Source organism: Nothoprocta perdicaria, unplaced genomic scaffold (genome assembly GCF_003342845.1).
Source record: "Nothoprocta perdicaria isolate Ctin4 unplaced genomic scaffold, notPer1 scaffold_85, whole genome shotgun sequence".
In the NCBI taxonomy this organism is placed as follows: Eukaryota; Metazoa; Chordata; class Aves; order Tinamiformes; family Tinamidae; genus Nothoprocta; species Nothoprocta perdicaria.
Genome location: NW_020456143.1, coordinates 1,663,680 through 1,678,138, shown reverse-complemented (window position 1 = coordinate 1,678,138; position 14,459 = coordinate 1,663,680). Strand labels below are relative to the sequence as shown.

General features: G+C 36.4%; 1 protein-coding gene across 1 annotated transcript in view; it reads left to right on the top strand.

Moving 5' to 3' along the window:
- PCLO (piccolo presynaptic cytomatrix protein) overlaps positions 1-14,459 on the top strand; it is a 320,601-nt gene that overhangs the window by 3,976 nt on the left and 302,166 nt on the right. The window contains exon 2 of the mRNA XM_026052206.1: positions 2,109-3,360. Within this exon, the coding sequence (XP_025907991.1) occupies positions 2,109-3,360 (1,252 nt within the window). The remainder of the gene's footprint in view (positions 1-2,108; positions 3,361-14,459) is intronic.

Sequence of the window (14,459 nt, the reverse complement as noted above, 5' to 3'; positions counted from 1 at the left end):
CCCCTTGAGATTCATGGGATTTAATCTAATTTTAAATTTTGACATCTCATCATGATAGAAACTTTAGGAACATTATTTTGATGCAATGAAACGTGGAAGAGAATTCTGGGCCAAAAGAGACCCACAGCTATTTATTCCTTCTCATATTTAAGAACATTATTTCCACACCCTCTGCCACACACACATTTTTGTATTTCCATGTTTTTAAGATTTGAGCATGGTGCAATATTTCCTGACCTCATTTTTAATCTTATTTATTTATTTATTTATTTATTCCTTCACTCTGCACTCTTTGCATGGCTGAAAGGAGCCTTCCAATATTTTGAACACTTTCAGCTGGGAATGCTGAAAGTGCACCAGATTGTTGCTAGTATAACAGCTGACATTTTTTTTTTTAATACTGTTTAAAAGAAAGCATACAACTCCCTAAAATGCACATAGATCTACCTAAAATTTTACCTAAATTTTTATTTTATTTTTTTTTTTTTCATTTTTTAGCAAAGATACAAACACTTTAAGAATTAGGTTATGGTTAGGCTTTTCTGAATTATCGTTCTTAGGAATAATGAGATAACCAATCTAAAGTTCAATGATGTCAACAGAAACACTCCTACTCACTGCAGTGGACTGCATATTAATTTTCTAAACTTTTAAGTACAGAGGCCAATAATTTTAGAAGAGTGGGGAAGCATAAACTAAGCTTGGAACTAATTCATTTTTGACAAGCATTTCATTTGGAATTTTTTAATTTTTCAAAAATATCATTTATAAAATTGTGAGAATATTACATGCTGTGAAAGTTGAGTCATAAATGGCTTCCACTTAGATTTTTCCTTTTATATTGCCATTGCCAGGCATGTAATGAAAATGCAAAATATTAATCAGGTATAATAGTAAGCCTATGAGAATATTAAGAATGGGAAATAGAGTTTTAAATGTTTCTACTATATATAGCTCTGCAGACTTCTGATAGAACTCAAGTGAAACCATTGCACAGTTCTGGTTTTGGAATATACATTAAATGTAATGAATGACTGCTTATGCTCATGAATGCATAAGAAAAAAATGGAATGTCTGGAAAAACAAGATCATAGATAACTGGATATCTCTAAAGCTGAAAACTTCATAGTTGCAGTGCTGTTCTCTCAGAGGTGAACATCATATCTTTCAGCAAAAGCACAGTGATAGCACTGAACAGAACATTGGGCTACATCCTTCAGCAAAAAAAGAGTACAACAGCACTTTCTACAACTTGATTTCCTTAAGCCACAGTTGAGTATAGCAACCAGTAGAACACTATGCTGCATAAAAAGAGATGATTTTGRTTTCTTCTTTGTTAGCCTTCTGTTCTCCTGTATAAAAACAAAGCAAAATGATACTATTAAGAGAATTAGAAAGAGTTTCTACAAAACAGATTCTTTTTATTGCTAGATAAGCTAAACTGGTGGGGTGATGCTGGAGAAGAGGCTCCATAATAGTTCTATTTATAGAAAACCTTTAAGACTAATTTTGTGAGCTGGCATATGTTTCATCTCTTTGAAAATGCTTCTGATTCATAGATGGACAGGTGGTAAAGGAAATACTCAAAAGTACATGGGAAATACGTTTAAAAAAAAAAAAAAAAGAAACAACAACAAGAAAAACAGTCCCTACTTCTTTATATGCCAGGATTTTAAAATTTTGCATTCCTTTTGCATATTGAATTGTCGGCCCAAATTTTGTATAGATAGCCAGAACACTTATATAACACTTTATAAAGAAGTGCACTGTTTTTCTTGGATGGCTGTGCTTTGATCTGCTAATTTTCAAACACCTCTCTTAATTTAGTTTCTTTTCTCTGTTTCTTCTTGTTTTCATCCCAAGGGATAGAGTAGAGAGGTTGTCATTTGGGTTTAGATAAAATGGAAAGTGGTAGCTCTGAGTTTTATATAAAATATGTACTTTAAATACATATTTTACATGCATTATATGTACTAAGCACTGATCTTGCAGGCACTTAAACATCCAAGAAACTTCACAATGTTACCCAAGCCCCTCCAGAGCCACAACTRTATCTTTTTAAACTTACTTTTGAAGTGCTTTAATTCTGTTATATTTTCTCTCTGCAGACATCCTGAGTCTGATGTAAGCCATTATCCGAGACAACCAGGTAAGCCTCCAGACCCAGGACAACCTGGCTTAAGTAAAAGCAGAACAGTAGATGTACTGAAGACAGAGCAGCGGGCACCTGGACGGAGCCCTTCTTCCATTAGTCTAAGGGAATCAAAGTCCAGGACTGATTTTAAAGAAGACCAGAAGCCAAGTATGATGCCCAGTTTTCTTTCAGAAGCCAATCCACTGAGTGCAGTCACTTCAGTTGTGAACAAATTCAATCCTTTTGATTTGATATCAGATTCAGATACGGCCCAAGAAGAAGCTGCTAGGAAACAAAAAGCTGCTCAGAAAGAGCAGGGGAAAGTTGAGGAGCAAAGGGGCCTTGCAAAACATCCAGCTCAACAACAGTCCCCAAAGCGCGTAGTTCAGCAACAGGCAACTGCTAAATCTACTCCACAGCAAACAGAGTCTTCCAAGCCAGTGTCTCAGCAGCAAACTGGGGAACCAAAGCAAATTCAGAAAACAGGCCCTGGCCACCCAACAGATCTGAAGGCAGAGCAAGCAAAACAGCCACCCCAACCACGAGGACCACAGAAATCTCAGTCCCAACAATTGGAACCAACAAAGCCTGTTCAACAACAGACTGCTGCAAAACCTTCACCAGGCACGACAAAACCACTGCCACAGCAAGCAGATATTGCTCGGACATCGTCCGCAACACCACCTCCCACAAAAGCATCATCACAACAGCCAGGGCCTGTAAAACAACCATCTCAACAGCCAGCACGGCAAGCAGGTCCTGCAAAGCCACCATCTCAGCAAACAGGGCCTCTGAAACAGCCTCCTCAGCAACCTGGACCTGAGAAGTCATCTGCTCCACAAACAGGACCTGCAAAACAACCATCACAGCTTGGACCTGGTAAACCACCTGTGCAGCAAACGGGGCCTGTGAAACAAGTACCACCACAGGCAGGGCCTACAAAACCATCTCCTCAGACTACAGGGGCTACAAAGCCCCCAGCACAGCAATTGGGACCTACAAAACCGCCAGSCCAGCAACCAGGGCCTGAGAAACCTGCACAGCAGAAGCAAGGCTCTGCAACCCAGCCTGCCGATCCAGCCCCARGGAAAACATTTTGTCCTATTTGCACAACCACTGAACTGCTGCTGCACACTCCAGAGAAGGCCAATTACAACACGTGCACCCAATGTCATACTGTAGTCTGCAGCCTGTGTGGATTTAATCCCAATCCTCATCTAACAGAGGTGGGTAATTTTAGAATTCATGTTTGTTACCAGAGCACAAAATAAGTATACCTTTGTTATGTTGAAAGATCAGAGTTGGTTCAGTGCATCATCATGATCACTTTAGGTCTTAGTAAGTTGGGAGAAAGAATCATRTTTTGGGGGAAAAATTCTGTAGCAGTAAAAGGATGTGAAATTAGTAGAAGAGGGAATAATTCTATGTTTGTACAATGTTTAGAAGAAGTTCTGTTTAGAATGTTTAGAAGATGTCCAGAGGGACCTGGATAGACTAGAGAGTTGGGCAGAGAGGAACCTCATGAGGTTTGACAAGGACAAATGCAGGGTGCTGCACCTGGGGAGAAATAACCCCAGGCACCAGTACAGATTAGGGTTCGACCTGCTGGAAAGCACCTCCACGGAGAGGGACGTGGGAGTCCTGGTTGACATCAAGTTAACCATGAGTGAGCAGTGTGCCCTCGTGGCCAAGAAGGCCAATGGGATCCTGGCCTGCATCAGGAGGAGTGTTGCCAGGAGGTCAAGGGAGGTGATTCTGCCCCTCTCCTCAGCTCTGGTGAGGCCTCACCTAGAGTATTGGGTGCAGTTCTGGGCACCCCAGTATAAGAGGGACGTGGAGCTTCTAGAGAGGGTCCAGCGGAGAGTGACAAAAATGATTAAGGGACTGGGAAATCTCTCGTATGAGGAGAGGCTGAGTGAKYTGGGCCTGTTTTCTCTGGAGAAGAGAAGGCTGAGAGGGGATCTGATTAACATGTATAAGTGCATGAAGAGTGAATGTAGGGTGGAAGGGGCCAAGCTCTTCTCAGTGGTGGCCAGTGACAAGACAAGGGGTAATGGGCATAAGTTGAAACACAGGAAGTTCCATCTCCATGTGAGGAGCAACTTCTTTCCTGTGAGGGTGGCAGATCCCTGGACCAGGCTGCCCAGGGAGGTTGTGGAGTCTCCTTCTCTGGAGGTCTTCAGACCTCCACATGTGGTCTTCAACCCTCCCTGTTCCACTTGCTCTAGGTATCCCTGCTTGAGCAGGAAGGTTGGACTAGATGATCTTTAGAGGTCCCTTCCAACCTTAAACATTCTGTGATTCTATGAAGTGGGTTCTCATTCCTTTATATAAAAAGAAGAAAAAGATTTTGGGGAGGGAAGTAAGGAGATATGGGAGCAGGGAGTAAGGAAGAGGTCTGTTTTGCTTGATCTTTTTTTGAGCACTCTCACTACACGTATAAGCTGGCCACAATAGGTATCACATGCTAATATGTTCATAAATCAGTAAAACAAGCTGCTATAAGAGCTAACTAAACAAAATATGAAACCATGTTCATTGTCCTCCTATGTGAGAAAAGAAGAATACACATCACAGAAYGGGCAATAAATTACTTTTTAATAATATATATGTTAATGCTTAAGTTTTTCTGTTGTCTTCTAGCAAAGCTTATCACACAGTTGCTGAGATTTGGTTTGGAATTGGATGTGGAGTGGATTTACTTTGTAACTGTGCCAATATTCATTAGCTGGAAGCCTGAGTCATGGGTCTTGACTTGGTGATGCTCCCATTATTTCACTCTGGTGAGATATTAAGAAAGAGTTCTCTCTGTGGACTGTTTCTAACATTTATCACCATAACTGCTATAATTATAGAACACAGAAATGCCATAGAAAGTAGTATTAGGAGAGTATACTTAAAATGAACTTGTTTTAACCTAAAGTTTGCATAGCATGATTTATATGTTTTATATATACATCTTTGTTCCTTGCTAGCTCAATATGGGAATAAGGTTTCACGTTAACATGTGATCTCTTCTTATTGCTTGAACAGCTGTTTACACATCTTGACACTCTAATTCTTAAATTACAGTGTGTAATTAGCAATGTGCATTTTGTTTTTCTCATCTGTTTTATTTGTTGTCACTTTTTTCAGTAGCAAAACTTCTATTAGCTTATAGAAATTCAAACATACCTGGCTACCATGCCCAGGACTGTTGTGTCAAGTTTTGAATGCATCCAAAGGGACTAAGACTCCACAACCTTTTTGGACAACCTGTTTGCTTAGTTCTGCAGTGATTTCAGAACATTGCTAATAGCTACATTTCATTCCAGGGTAGATTATTTCTAGTGATAATTTTAAGTAGTTTGGGAGGTAATTTTAGGTAGGTTGCCTCATGGAAAACAGCAGATTTTTTTTCTTTTGCATTTGAAAATTACAGTATTTATGGTTTGGTTGTTTTTTGATGTTATCTATTTAAATCTGAAAGACTGATGTTTGTAACCTTTGGTAGCACATTGCATCCTTAGGGAGAGTATTCCCGTGTTTGAGATTAAGGAAATTCAGGATGGAGATTGAACATTAAATGCTGACAGATTCATCAAGCAGGAGGAGTGACTTGAACAACACTGCAAAAATTTCAGAGCATGTGCACACAAGTGCTCAAGGATTATGTTATCTTTCAAACAAAATAACAAAAATATGATGCTCCAATGTTAAAGTCAAAGAGGGATTTTCATAAGAAAATTGTACCTTCAAGTTTTGACAGAGTTTTTGAACATAAACTTTTTTCCTCAAACTGTTTTCCTCAAATGTCTGATATCCAAGATTTGCTTTCTTTTAAAACCTTAGATTTGTCATGGAAATGACCATTCACTTTCTCATGTTTGAATGAAATGGACTTTGAGAGTGTGTTTATATAGGAAAGTCTCTACTTATTTGGAAGTTCCATGAATAACTTCTAATTTCTGAGGAGGATACTGTATTCGTGTGAAATGTAAGACTTTAAGACAGCAATACAGCTACATTTTAGACTATCTGATTGCATACATATGTAAAGGCAAATTTGCATTTCATATTGCACTTTGAAATAAACACAGGATATGCATTTATTTCATGATGAAATCATTTCAGTAAATGAAGGTATTGCACTTCCAAGCTCCTCAGCTGCTAGTTCAAACCTCACGATTCCCTCTGAGCTCTCTTTCTGCTCAGCTTTGCACCTCTAGCTGTCTTGCTGAAACTTCACTGTGGATATCCTGCTCTTACCTGCAGATACACTATCTGATGTTGCAGTCCCCTGGGAAAAGGTGCTGTCCATGTCCTGGTTCTGTGTAGCAGTCAAGAGAGAAACACACCATATCTAATGTGTTCAGTTACATATATCTCTCTGATCTGTCTAGGTATTCATATTCCACTCATCACCATGGCACATGAGAGCCTAGCAACAGTTGCATAAAGTGGAGGGAAAACTGATCTAAACATGTTTGATGCCTTGTTCTGCATTCTGTGTTCCTTTTACCTGTATCTTGTAGCAAGTGTGCATTTGGGTTTTCTTCTAAATTTCTTTTTGCCACAACTACACCCATGAGCAGCAGRAATCAAAAAGATGCTTTATAGATGATCTGTAGATCATCTGTAGATGATCTAAATAGCAGTACGCTCTTTAAAATGAGCAAAGGCATCTGAGAGACTATCCAGTTCCATAAACATTTATCCATTGTTTTGGGCAAAATACGACTGAATAGCATGAACTGCTAGAGCTTTAATCTCATGTGTGGTGCATGAATTTGATGGCTGCAGTAAATTTTCATCCCATGTGAGCTCATCATGGGAAGACATGCATAAGATGGACTGAACCACGGTTTAAATTGTAATAATGCATCATTATATTTTTCATGATAGGCTTATGTAAAGTTGAAGATAAAGGGGAGTATTCAAAGTATTAATGCTAGAGACTTGGTTGTATTTAAGATATACTCCATGAACCTTGATAGATATGTGTGCTTTGGGAATGCCTGTCTTTTAAGCAGATTTTAGGAGGGCTTGTTTTCCATGCAGTTTGCCTGCCTCAGTCTTTATTTCTTTCACTGCTTCAGTATGTTTCTGAGAGACCATTTAAAGTAGATCTAGGAGCCAGGTGTAATACTCATTGAAAATGGCCTGTTCACATAATGTGAAACTGAATGTATTGGTGTAAGGCTTGTTTGCTTGCCGTAGCATTTTTCTGGACAGARGTTAAGTGAACACTAAAAGCATTTTATTGGTTCTGGCTGTTTTTGAAATGGCACATTTGTATTGAAGTTGATTTTAATGCTAATGGAAAGATAAGGGGAGAGAAGCAGGGGGTGGAAATAAAAAAGAAAGTAGTATCTTTTTCCTTCCAGTTTGCCAGAGAGGATGGGAAGGGATTTTTTTTTTAAATGTTTCTTCTTTTTTTGTTTTCTATTTATTTTTTTATCTGTTGCTTTAGCTACTTGGTTTGACTATTTCTTTCTGTTTTTATTTTTGTATATGATCATATAATAAGSATATGTGATTTAAAAGTTTCATCATTTGGTTCAAAATACTCATAATGATTAATCACATTTTCAGTATTTGTATTTATTAACGTGCTATATCTCTGAATATTCTAAAAGGGTGGGAAATGCTTAGAAATTATTACCTTTTCAGTAACTAAATAGAATTTTAGCAATTAGAAATATATTTATTTTCCCCAGTTGTTGTTGTTGTTAGCTTGTACAGGCAAAAGGATGTGTRATAACTTAAAGTAGTATTCCTGTGTGTAAGGAACTAACTGTAATTCCAGAGGTGTATCCTGATAGGTTTTAGTTAAGCCTAGAATAGAATAAATGGAAATGACTTTAATAAATCTTTGTTGATAACATGACAGTAAAGAAAGTTACTGATTGAATGTAAATATTCTTTTCTGCTTACTGCCTGAATGGCATGGAATTGTAGTAGTGTGTAGGAACTAGGAAGTAGTGTGGACTAGAGATGAGATATAAACAAACCTAAAAATGCTGTTGTTGTGGAAAGTGACTTGTCACAAAGTCTAAGCTTTTCTTATAACAGGAGAAATAACTTTGATGCTGCAGGCACTATGTAATTTTAGCCTTGGAGGGGGCTATTCACAGTTATATAAGATAAGCAAAATAAAAGGGAAAAAATGTAAGGGCTTGGATATGACCATAAACTGTATGTAGAAAGGCAATCTTTATTTTTTTTAATTTTATTTTTTAAATTTTCACATSATATTATTGAGATATTGAATCCTAGCTGTGACATAGTAGAGGTACATAAATTCTATAAAAGAGAATGGATGGAGCTATTCTGGATTTGCAATGATTAGAGATTAGTTTTTCACAGGTGTTTTTTACTTAGCTGAATTTTAAAAATGACTCAATTTTAAGACATTTCACTGCAAAATACTTGTTTTGGTTCCAAGAGCATCCGGATATCCCAGTGTTACTAGRATTGAAATCTGTGTACAAATAGAGATGGTGGTGTTTTTTTCTTTTCTACTCTGTTTGTTTGTTTGCTTATTTGATGACCAAATTAAGTTAGCACAGATTCAATAGTACACACCATTCACACCGGTATTTTGTAAAACTGTAAACATTCTCAAACAAATGGGTTATGAAAGTATAACAATTTATTTCTCTCCATGGAAGGGAATCTAATCTTAAATTAGTCCATTTCTCTTTCAGAGAAAGACCACATGCCTACACTGCTGCCTTATGATTTGGATGAGATATGTTAAGAGAACAGGAAATCCTCAGGAAAGAAAAGAACAGGAAGAAGCAGACTAACACATGACAAATAATTTCTCACTGTTTTAATCAGGCAATAGTTTAGTATATTTCTGAGTTGCTTTATCATTAGCTCTGGAATAAAATAAGAACAAAATTGTCCTATCCAGGTTTTAACACAAGTAAATAATAAATTAATCTGCATAGCTAAAGATGTCAACTGCAGCGAGCCATCTGCACCAGTATTACTGTTGCCCAGCAACTGTAATTTACTACTATGTTGGTCCACGTGATTTGGAGATGTTGTTTTCTGGGTAATCTCTGGGCAGGAAGCATGGCCTGATCTGAGCAGACCAAATAATCTGCCTTCAGTTTCCCATGGTTTTCACCCACTCTGTGCAGCCCAGATGAACTTTGTTAAACTGTTCTTTGCTGTCTTCTTGCTTCCCAGGTGTACCTTTTGTTAAGCATTCATGTATTTCTGGTATATTAAACCCAGGTGCGGGTAATGAAAACAAACRGCTTTTATTGCAGCGATGCATTATGCAGTGCACTGAGCTGTGTTTATTTTTTCCCCTAGTACTACTTTTAAGTCAGCTTAACTGTATGTTTAGCTTTAAAATCTAACTTTTAGAAATTTTGTGAGGTCTTATTTTTTGTAATGTTTGTTTCAAAAGATTATATTTATTATTTTGTTTTATGATTCAAATTATGTAAGATATGAAATAACAGTTCCCCAAACTCTCATATCTTATATGCAGACTGCTGCTTTTTTGTATTAGTAATCTAAGCAGTGTAGTGAAACATGTTTTAAGACTGTGAAAACTRTAATGTAGTTCTTATAGGAATGTATTTTAGCAGTTTAAAAATAGCTTCAAGGTACGACATTTAAAATAGTCTTTCAAATCTATTTGCTTAAAAATTTTGCTCCAACAGCATTATAGCACCATGAAACCGTGTTTGTTTCCATTGCTGCAGCCTTTGGAAGTGATACATGGGGAACAYGCTGCCTGGAATGTAGCACCGTTCTTGTGGGCATCTAGAGGCAATGTTTCCTGCTGTATTCACTAGTTGTTTTTTAATAGCTAATATTCTAAGGAGAATAGATATTTGTTTTGTAGTGTTAATTCATCCTTATTTAAGAAAGATTTCATATTGTGAACAAGTTTGTGTTTAATAAGTTTGAAAATTTGAAATTTTTATTTATAAAACTATAATGCTGAAGGAAAACTTTGTTTCCAGTGTCAGACAAGATTCTTTAGAAGACTTTTTCAGTTGTACATCTTTCTTGTTTCTAAAGTGATTCCTCAAAGCATCTCAGCAGAAACGTGTGCTAAAAGACTTGAATCTGGTTTTCTGACTTTGCTCTGAAACTGTCAGGAACCAAATAAGCTAATATGTTTACAAACTAGAAGCTGATTTCCTTGATAAAACTTTGGGGCAGAGCTAAGTAATGTCAGCAACGTCTCTTACATTTCTGTGCCAATGTAATGATCTTTGTTATATTCATATCTTAACGCTCTTTTTATAGTACCAAATGACTAGTCTAAATGAGAATGAGGCCCATTATCTTAAAATATAGCCCTCCTCTGAAAGGGAACTGTTAAAATGACTTTTGAGAGCTCATTTTTGTTGTGTGCCAGCAATTTGTAAATGAAATATGTTCAATTTGCAAATCAAAACTTCTTTATCACTGCACATCTGGAATCTTAGAATCAGGCTGGATTCTCTTCTTTCCCTGCATAATCAGCTAGAAGAGAAATTCAGCATGCCAATCAATGCACTTGCTCTTTGACAGATTTCCTGTTGCTTTAGATAGAGAAATCTGAAAAAAAAAAATCATGAAGGAATTTGGAGTAGGTTCCATATTGCCTTTAATTCAGTTGACTGTATTTGGAATGAGGAATGATGCATAACCCATATTTATTATTGGATTCAACTAATCCAATAGGTATGGAACTACATAAAGCAAAATGAGCTATAGAACATGGTGCTGCATTTTTCTTCATTTTAATTATCAGTAAAACATCTTGAATAAATTCATTTGGTGTTCCCCTCTAGCAGAGTCTTTGGAGCTTTTACTACTATTATTCTGTATGTTGTGGCTGATTAGCACATAAAATATATTTTAATTGTTTGCTTTGAGGCAGGCTAACTTCCACATCAGTGAGTTAGACAGTAGTATCTTCTGTATTCAGTATCTGAAATCTGAACAAGAATGATATTAAGTTTCTAGCATAAAAGGTTTTGTTTGTTGTGTGAAATCTGCCAAATATGTCTGTTATAAGCTGTTCATGTTGCTGTAAGGTTCAAGTGAGGAAGTATATGTCAAATATTTCTTCTGCAACAGCTGCAAAAATTAATTTTTATCATTAGGAAGAATATTAACAGTTTGAAAGCACATTATTTGGAAGTCAGTTCTGAATAGTTCTGTATGTTTGAAAATAACTGGAAAGTGCAATTTTCTTGAACTATGCCTCTAAATGTGTTTTAGGTTGTATCAAGAGCAATCATTTCTCAGCCTCTCAGAGGGTCAAAAGCCCAGTCAAGGATCAGAGTTAAGGATATTTATTAAAATCCCTTTCTCTCCATCTTTCCTTCTTCTTCCCCTTCCACCCCCAATTTACCCAATTTACACACCCAATTTACGAAAAATCACAGCTTAGGATCCTAAACAACAAAGAAGAATCTCCATTACAGTAGATGGGAATCACAACAGCTCATGTGTCCATGCTAGATCTTTTAATTCTAGTAGAGATAAAATAYGGAGAAAGAAATTTAGGATTGAAATTGGAGAGCTGCTGTGCAGTAAGATGCTTTTTATGTATCTACAGCCACATCATCCATAATAACATTCAAGTTCCGTCTGTATTTAACAGAAGCCTACCCCTATTAAAGTTCATGGAAAATCTCTCTAATTACAGTAGAAATAAGAACAGTGTTTGTTGCAAGACACATTTTCTTGTACTTAATTTTGAACTCCTGCAGCTCTAATCAAAGAACTGCAGTTTGTACAGTTTCGTATTTGTTTGAAGATGGTATGTGTAAGTCATAATTGCTTTAGTGTTGTGGCACTTAGTGCCTCCTGCTGAAATGCACAGGAGGAATTTTATGTCTAAAATGAAAGAATTTAACAGAATAATACAGTAAAGTGAAACTTTCTAAATGTCCCATTTTGATGCTTAGCTGTAGGAGATGCAAATTCACTTTTATTTTTAAAGGATTCATCTTACAGCAGAGGATGGAAAATACATATATGTATTATAGGTGGGGGAAATAGCAGATAAGAGACTTATGGTTGCCTTTTATACAAATTTGTGTTGAAATCAGTAGTATAGAAATAACATTTTTTTAAAGATTCTAGTTAGATGCTGTAATCAGGCTTGATCAAGTTATAACTTGAAGACATGCCGAAATGTTTAATTTAAATGTTATTGGAATCTAGACAACTTAAATGTGAAAATTGGACTGCTTATYCTACCCTATATATCCTATATTAAAATTGTATTTTCTGGAAGATGCTCAGAACATGAGCACATAGGCAACTGCTACTGCTGTGGTTCTATTGCAGAATGAAGGACAGGCAGGCAATAAATATCCATACAGGAAACTTATTCCTTGGGCTTGTTCAGAACCCACCCAGTGCCTGCTGGCAGGAATGGTTACTTAACTTTAAAGTACACCACCTTCATTAGGAGATGAAAAGATAAAAAAATAAAAGGAGAGGAAATAAATAAGGAGGTGAGGAGAAAAAAAATGTAGAGGTGGCAAAAATAAGCAGGAGAACAAAACCCCACTTTGAGCTTCTCAACTTTTGGGCTGATTCTTGCTTAAAATAGCAGGGAATCACTATGAAAAGGTGCATTGTCCAAATATTTGTTTAAAAAAAAAAAAAAATCTGTGATTAATGGCAAAGGCATTTTTCACTGAGGTCTATGAAAATGTTCTTTGTGGAATTCTGCCTTTCACTACAGTTGAGGAGAGTCCATCTCCATAATATAAGAAATTGTGAGTCACTTTGCCAAAACCAGCCATCTGTGTTAGCTGACATGGATATTCAGACTATGTGGCCAGAATTTGTCTGTTGATTAAACTTCAAAACCAAGAGAAAACCATGAGGATGTCATCCAGAAATGATAGCTATTTATATAATGAAATTAGATTACTAACACTGAAAGTCAGCTGTTATAAATTAGATTTATTAGAGCTCAAATTGGCCCTTGGACCGGAGAGTCTTGTGTGAGCTGATCACCAATCAGCCAAAATATAAGTTGAGCTAAATGTAATCTTTGCTCAGGTCCCTTGTGCAGTTGTGAACTTAATCCTTTTAGTAATTTCATAGCAGAGCTGAAACAAGTGTGCCAATCTTGTTTCAGTTGGTTTCACTTTTTAACATCTATTTGCTATATGGGTTGCAAGCAGGTCAGAGAATTATTTATACAGCCTGAAAAAACAGCAACAAAAAAAAACTTCACATTGAAAATGAAAGACCAAAGACAGCAGCATTTTTATTAATGGTAACTTGATGACTCTTAAGAATCATACATCTTTTTGTGAAGCTGTTAGCATATACTCTGGAAAACGGACTTAAAATTACTGTGGTTATCAGAATAAGTATGCCAATAGTAAGGATGGCCACTTAGTTTTTTTTGTTTGTTTGCTTAGTAGAAAGTACTGTTTACTTCATAACACTTTATGGGGAGTGGGAAAAATAGATTAAAGTTGTGAGCTGGTAGAACTGGCAAGGAACCTAGGTAAATACATTATTTACTTTATTCCTTCTCCCATATGTTAGAAAGTGGGCTATAGTATATGCCTATGGCATACAGACCTATGGGAATTACCCTGGGAACTTATTTTGGGGAAAACTTGTGAAGCCTAATTATTGTTTAAAAAAAACAAACAAACAAACAAAAAAAAAAAAACAGTGTTTAGACAAAGTTCTTAACTGTTTCCAAATGAATACTTGCCTCAGAGCCTGGTGGTAAGGTATGAGTCTATGGAAGTGCATGGAGTTCATTAATACACCTCTGTTCCTAATGCAGTGAATATATATATATATATATATATATATATATATACACACTACCAATGTGACCCCTGTGTCCTATAATTTAAAACATTACCAAAATCATAAACTATATGAAGAACTCAGTTGTACACTTAAGAACATTACCAAAATCATAAGCTATATGAAGAACAGTTATACACTTAAAGGTAATTATGCATTTACTTTTGTTCTAATGACTGTAATTAATTATTGTGATTATAATGGTCAATTTCAGTCAGCAAAGTTGATTCGTTAAACTACKTTAGTTGCTTTTGTGCCCTTTCTATCTCCATTTTAACAAATTATTGCTGTAAAAGAATCATTGGTAGGCCCCATGGAATTCCAAAGCAATTTTTCATTCTGCTGGGGTTTTACCTGCATTGTTCTGTTGTGTGTAAACTGAATCCAGCCTGGTGTGAATACATTGGAACCAGGGGCTCATTGATAGCCTGAATCACAAAAATGTGGAAAAGAATGAAAAAAAGTCAGTTGTGAATGTTAATTGCAAAGCAATATTAGCGGAAATACTTCTCGCTATTTTTTA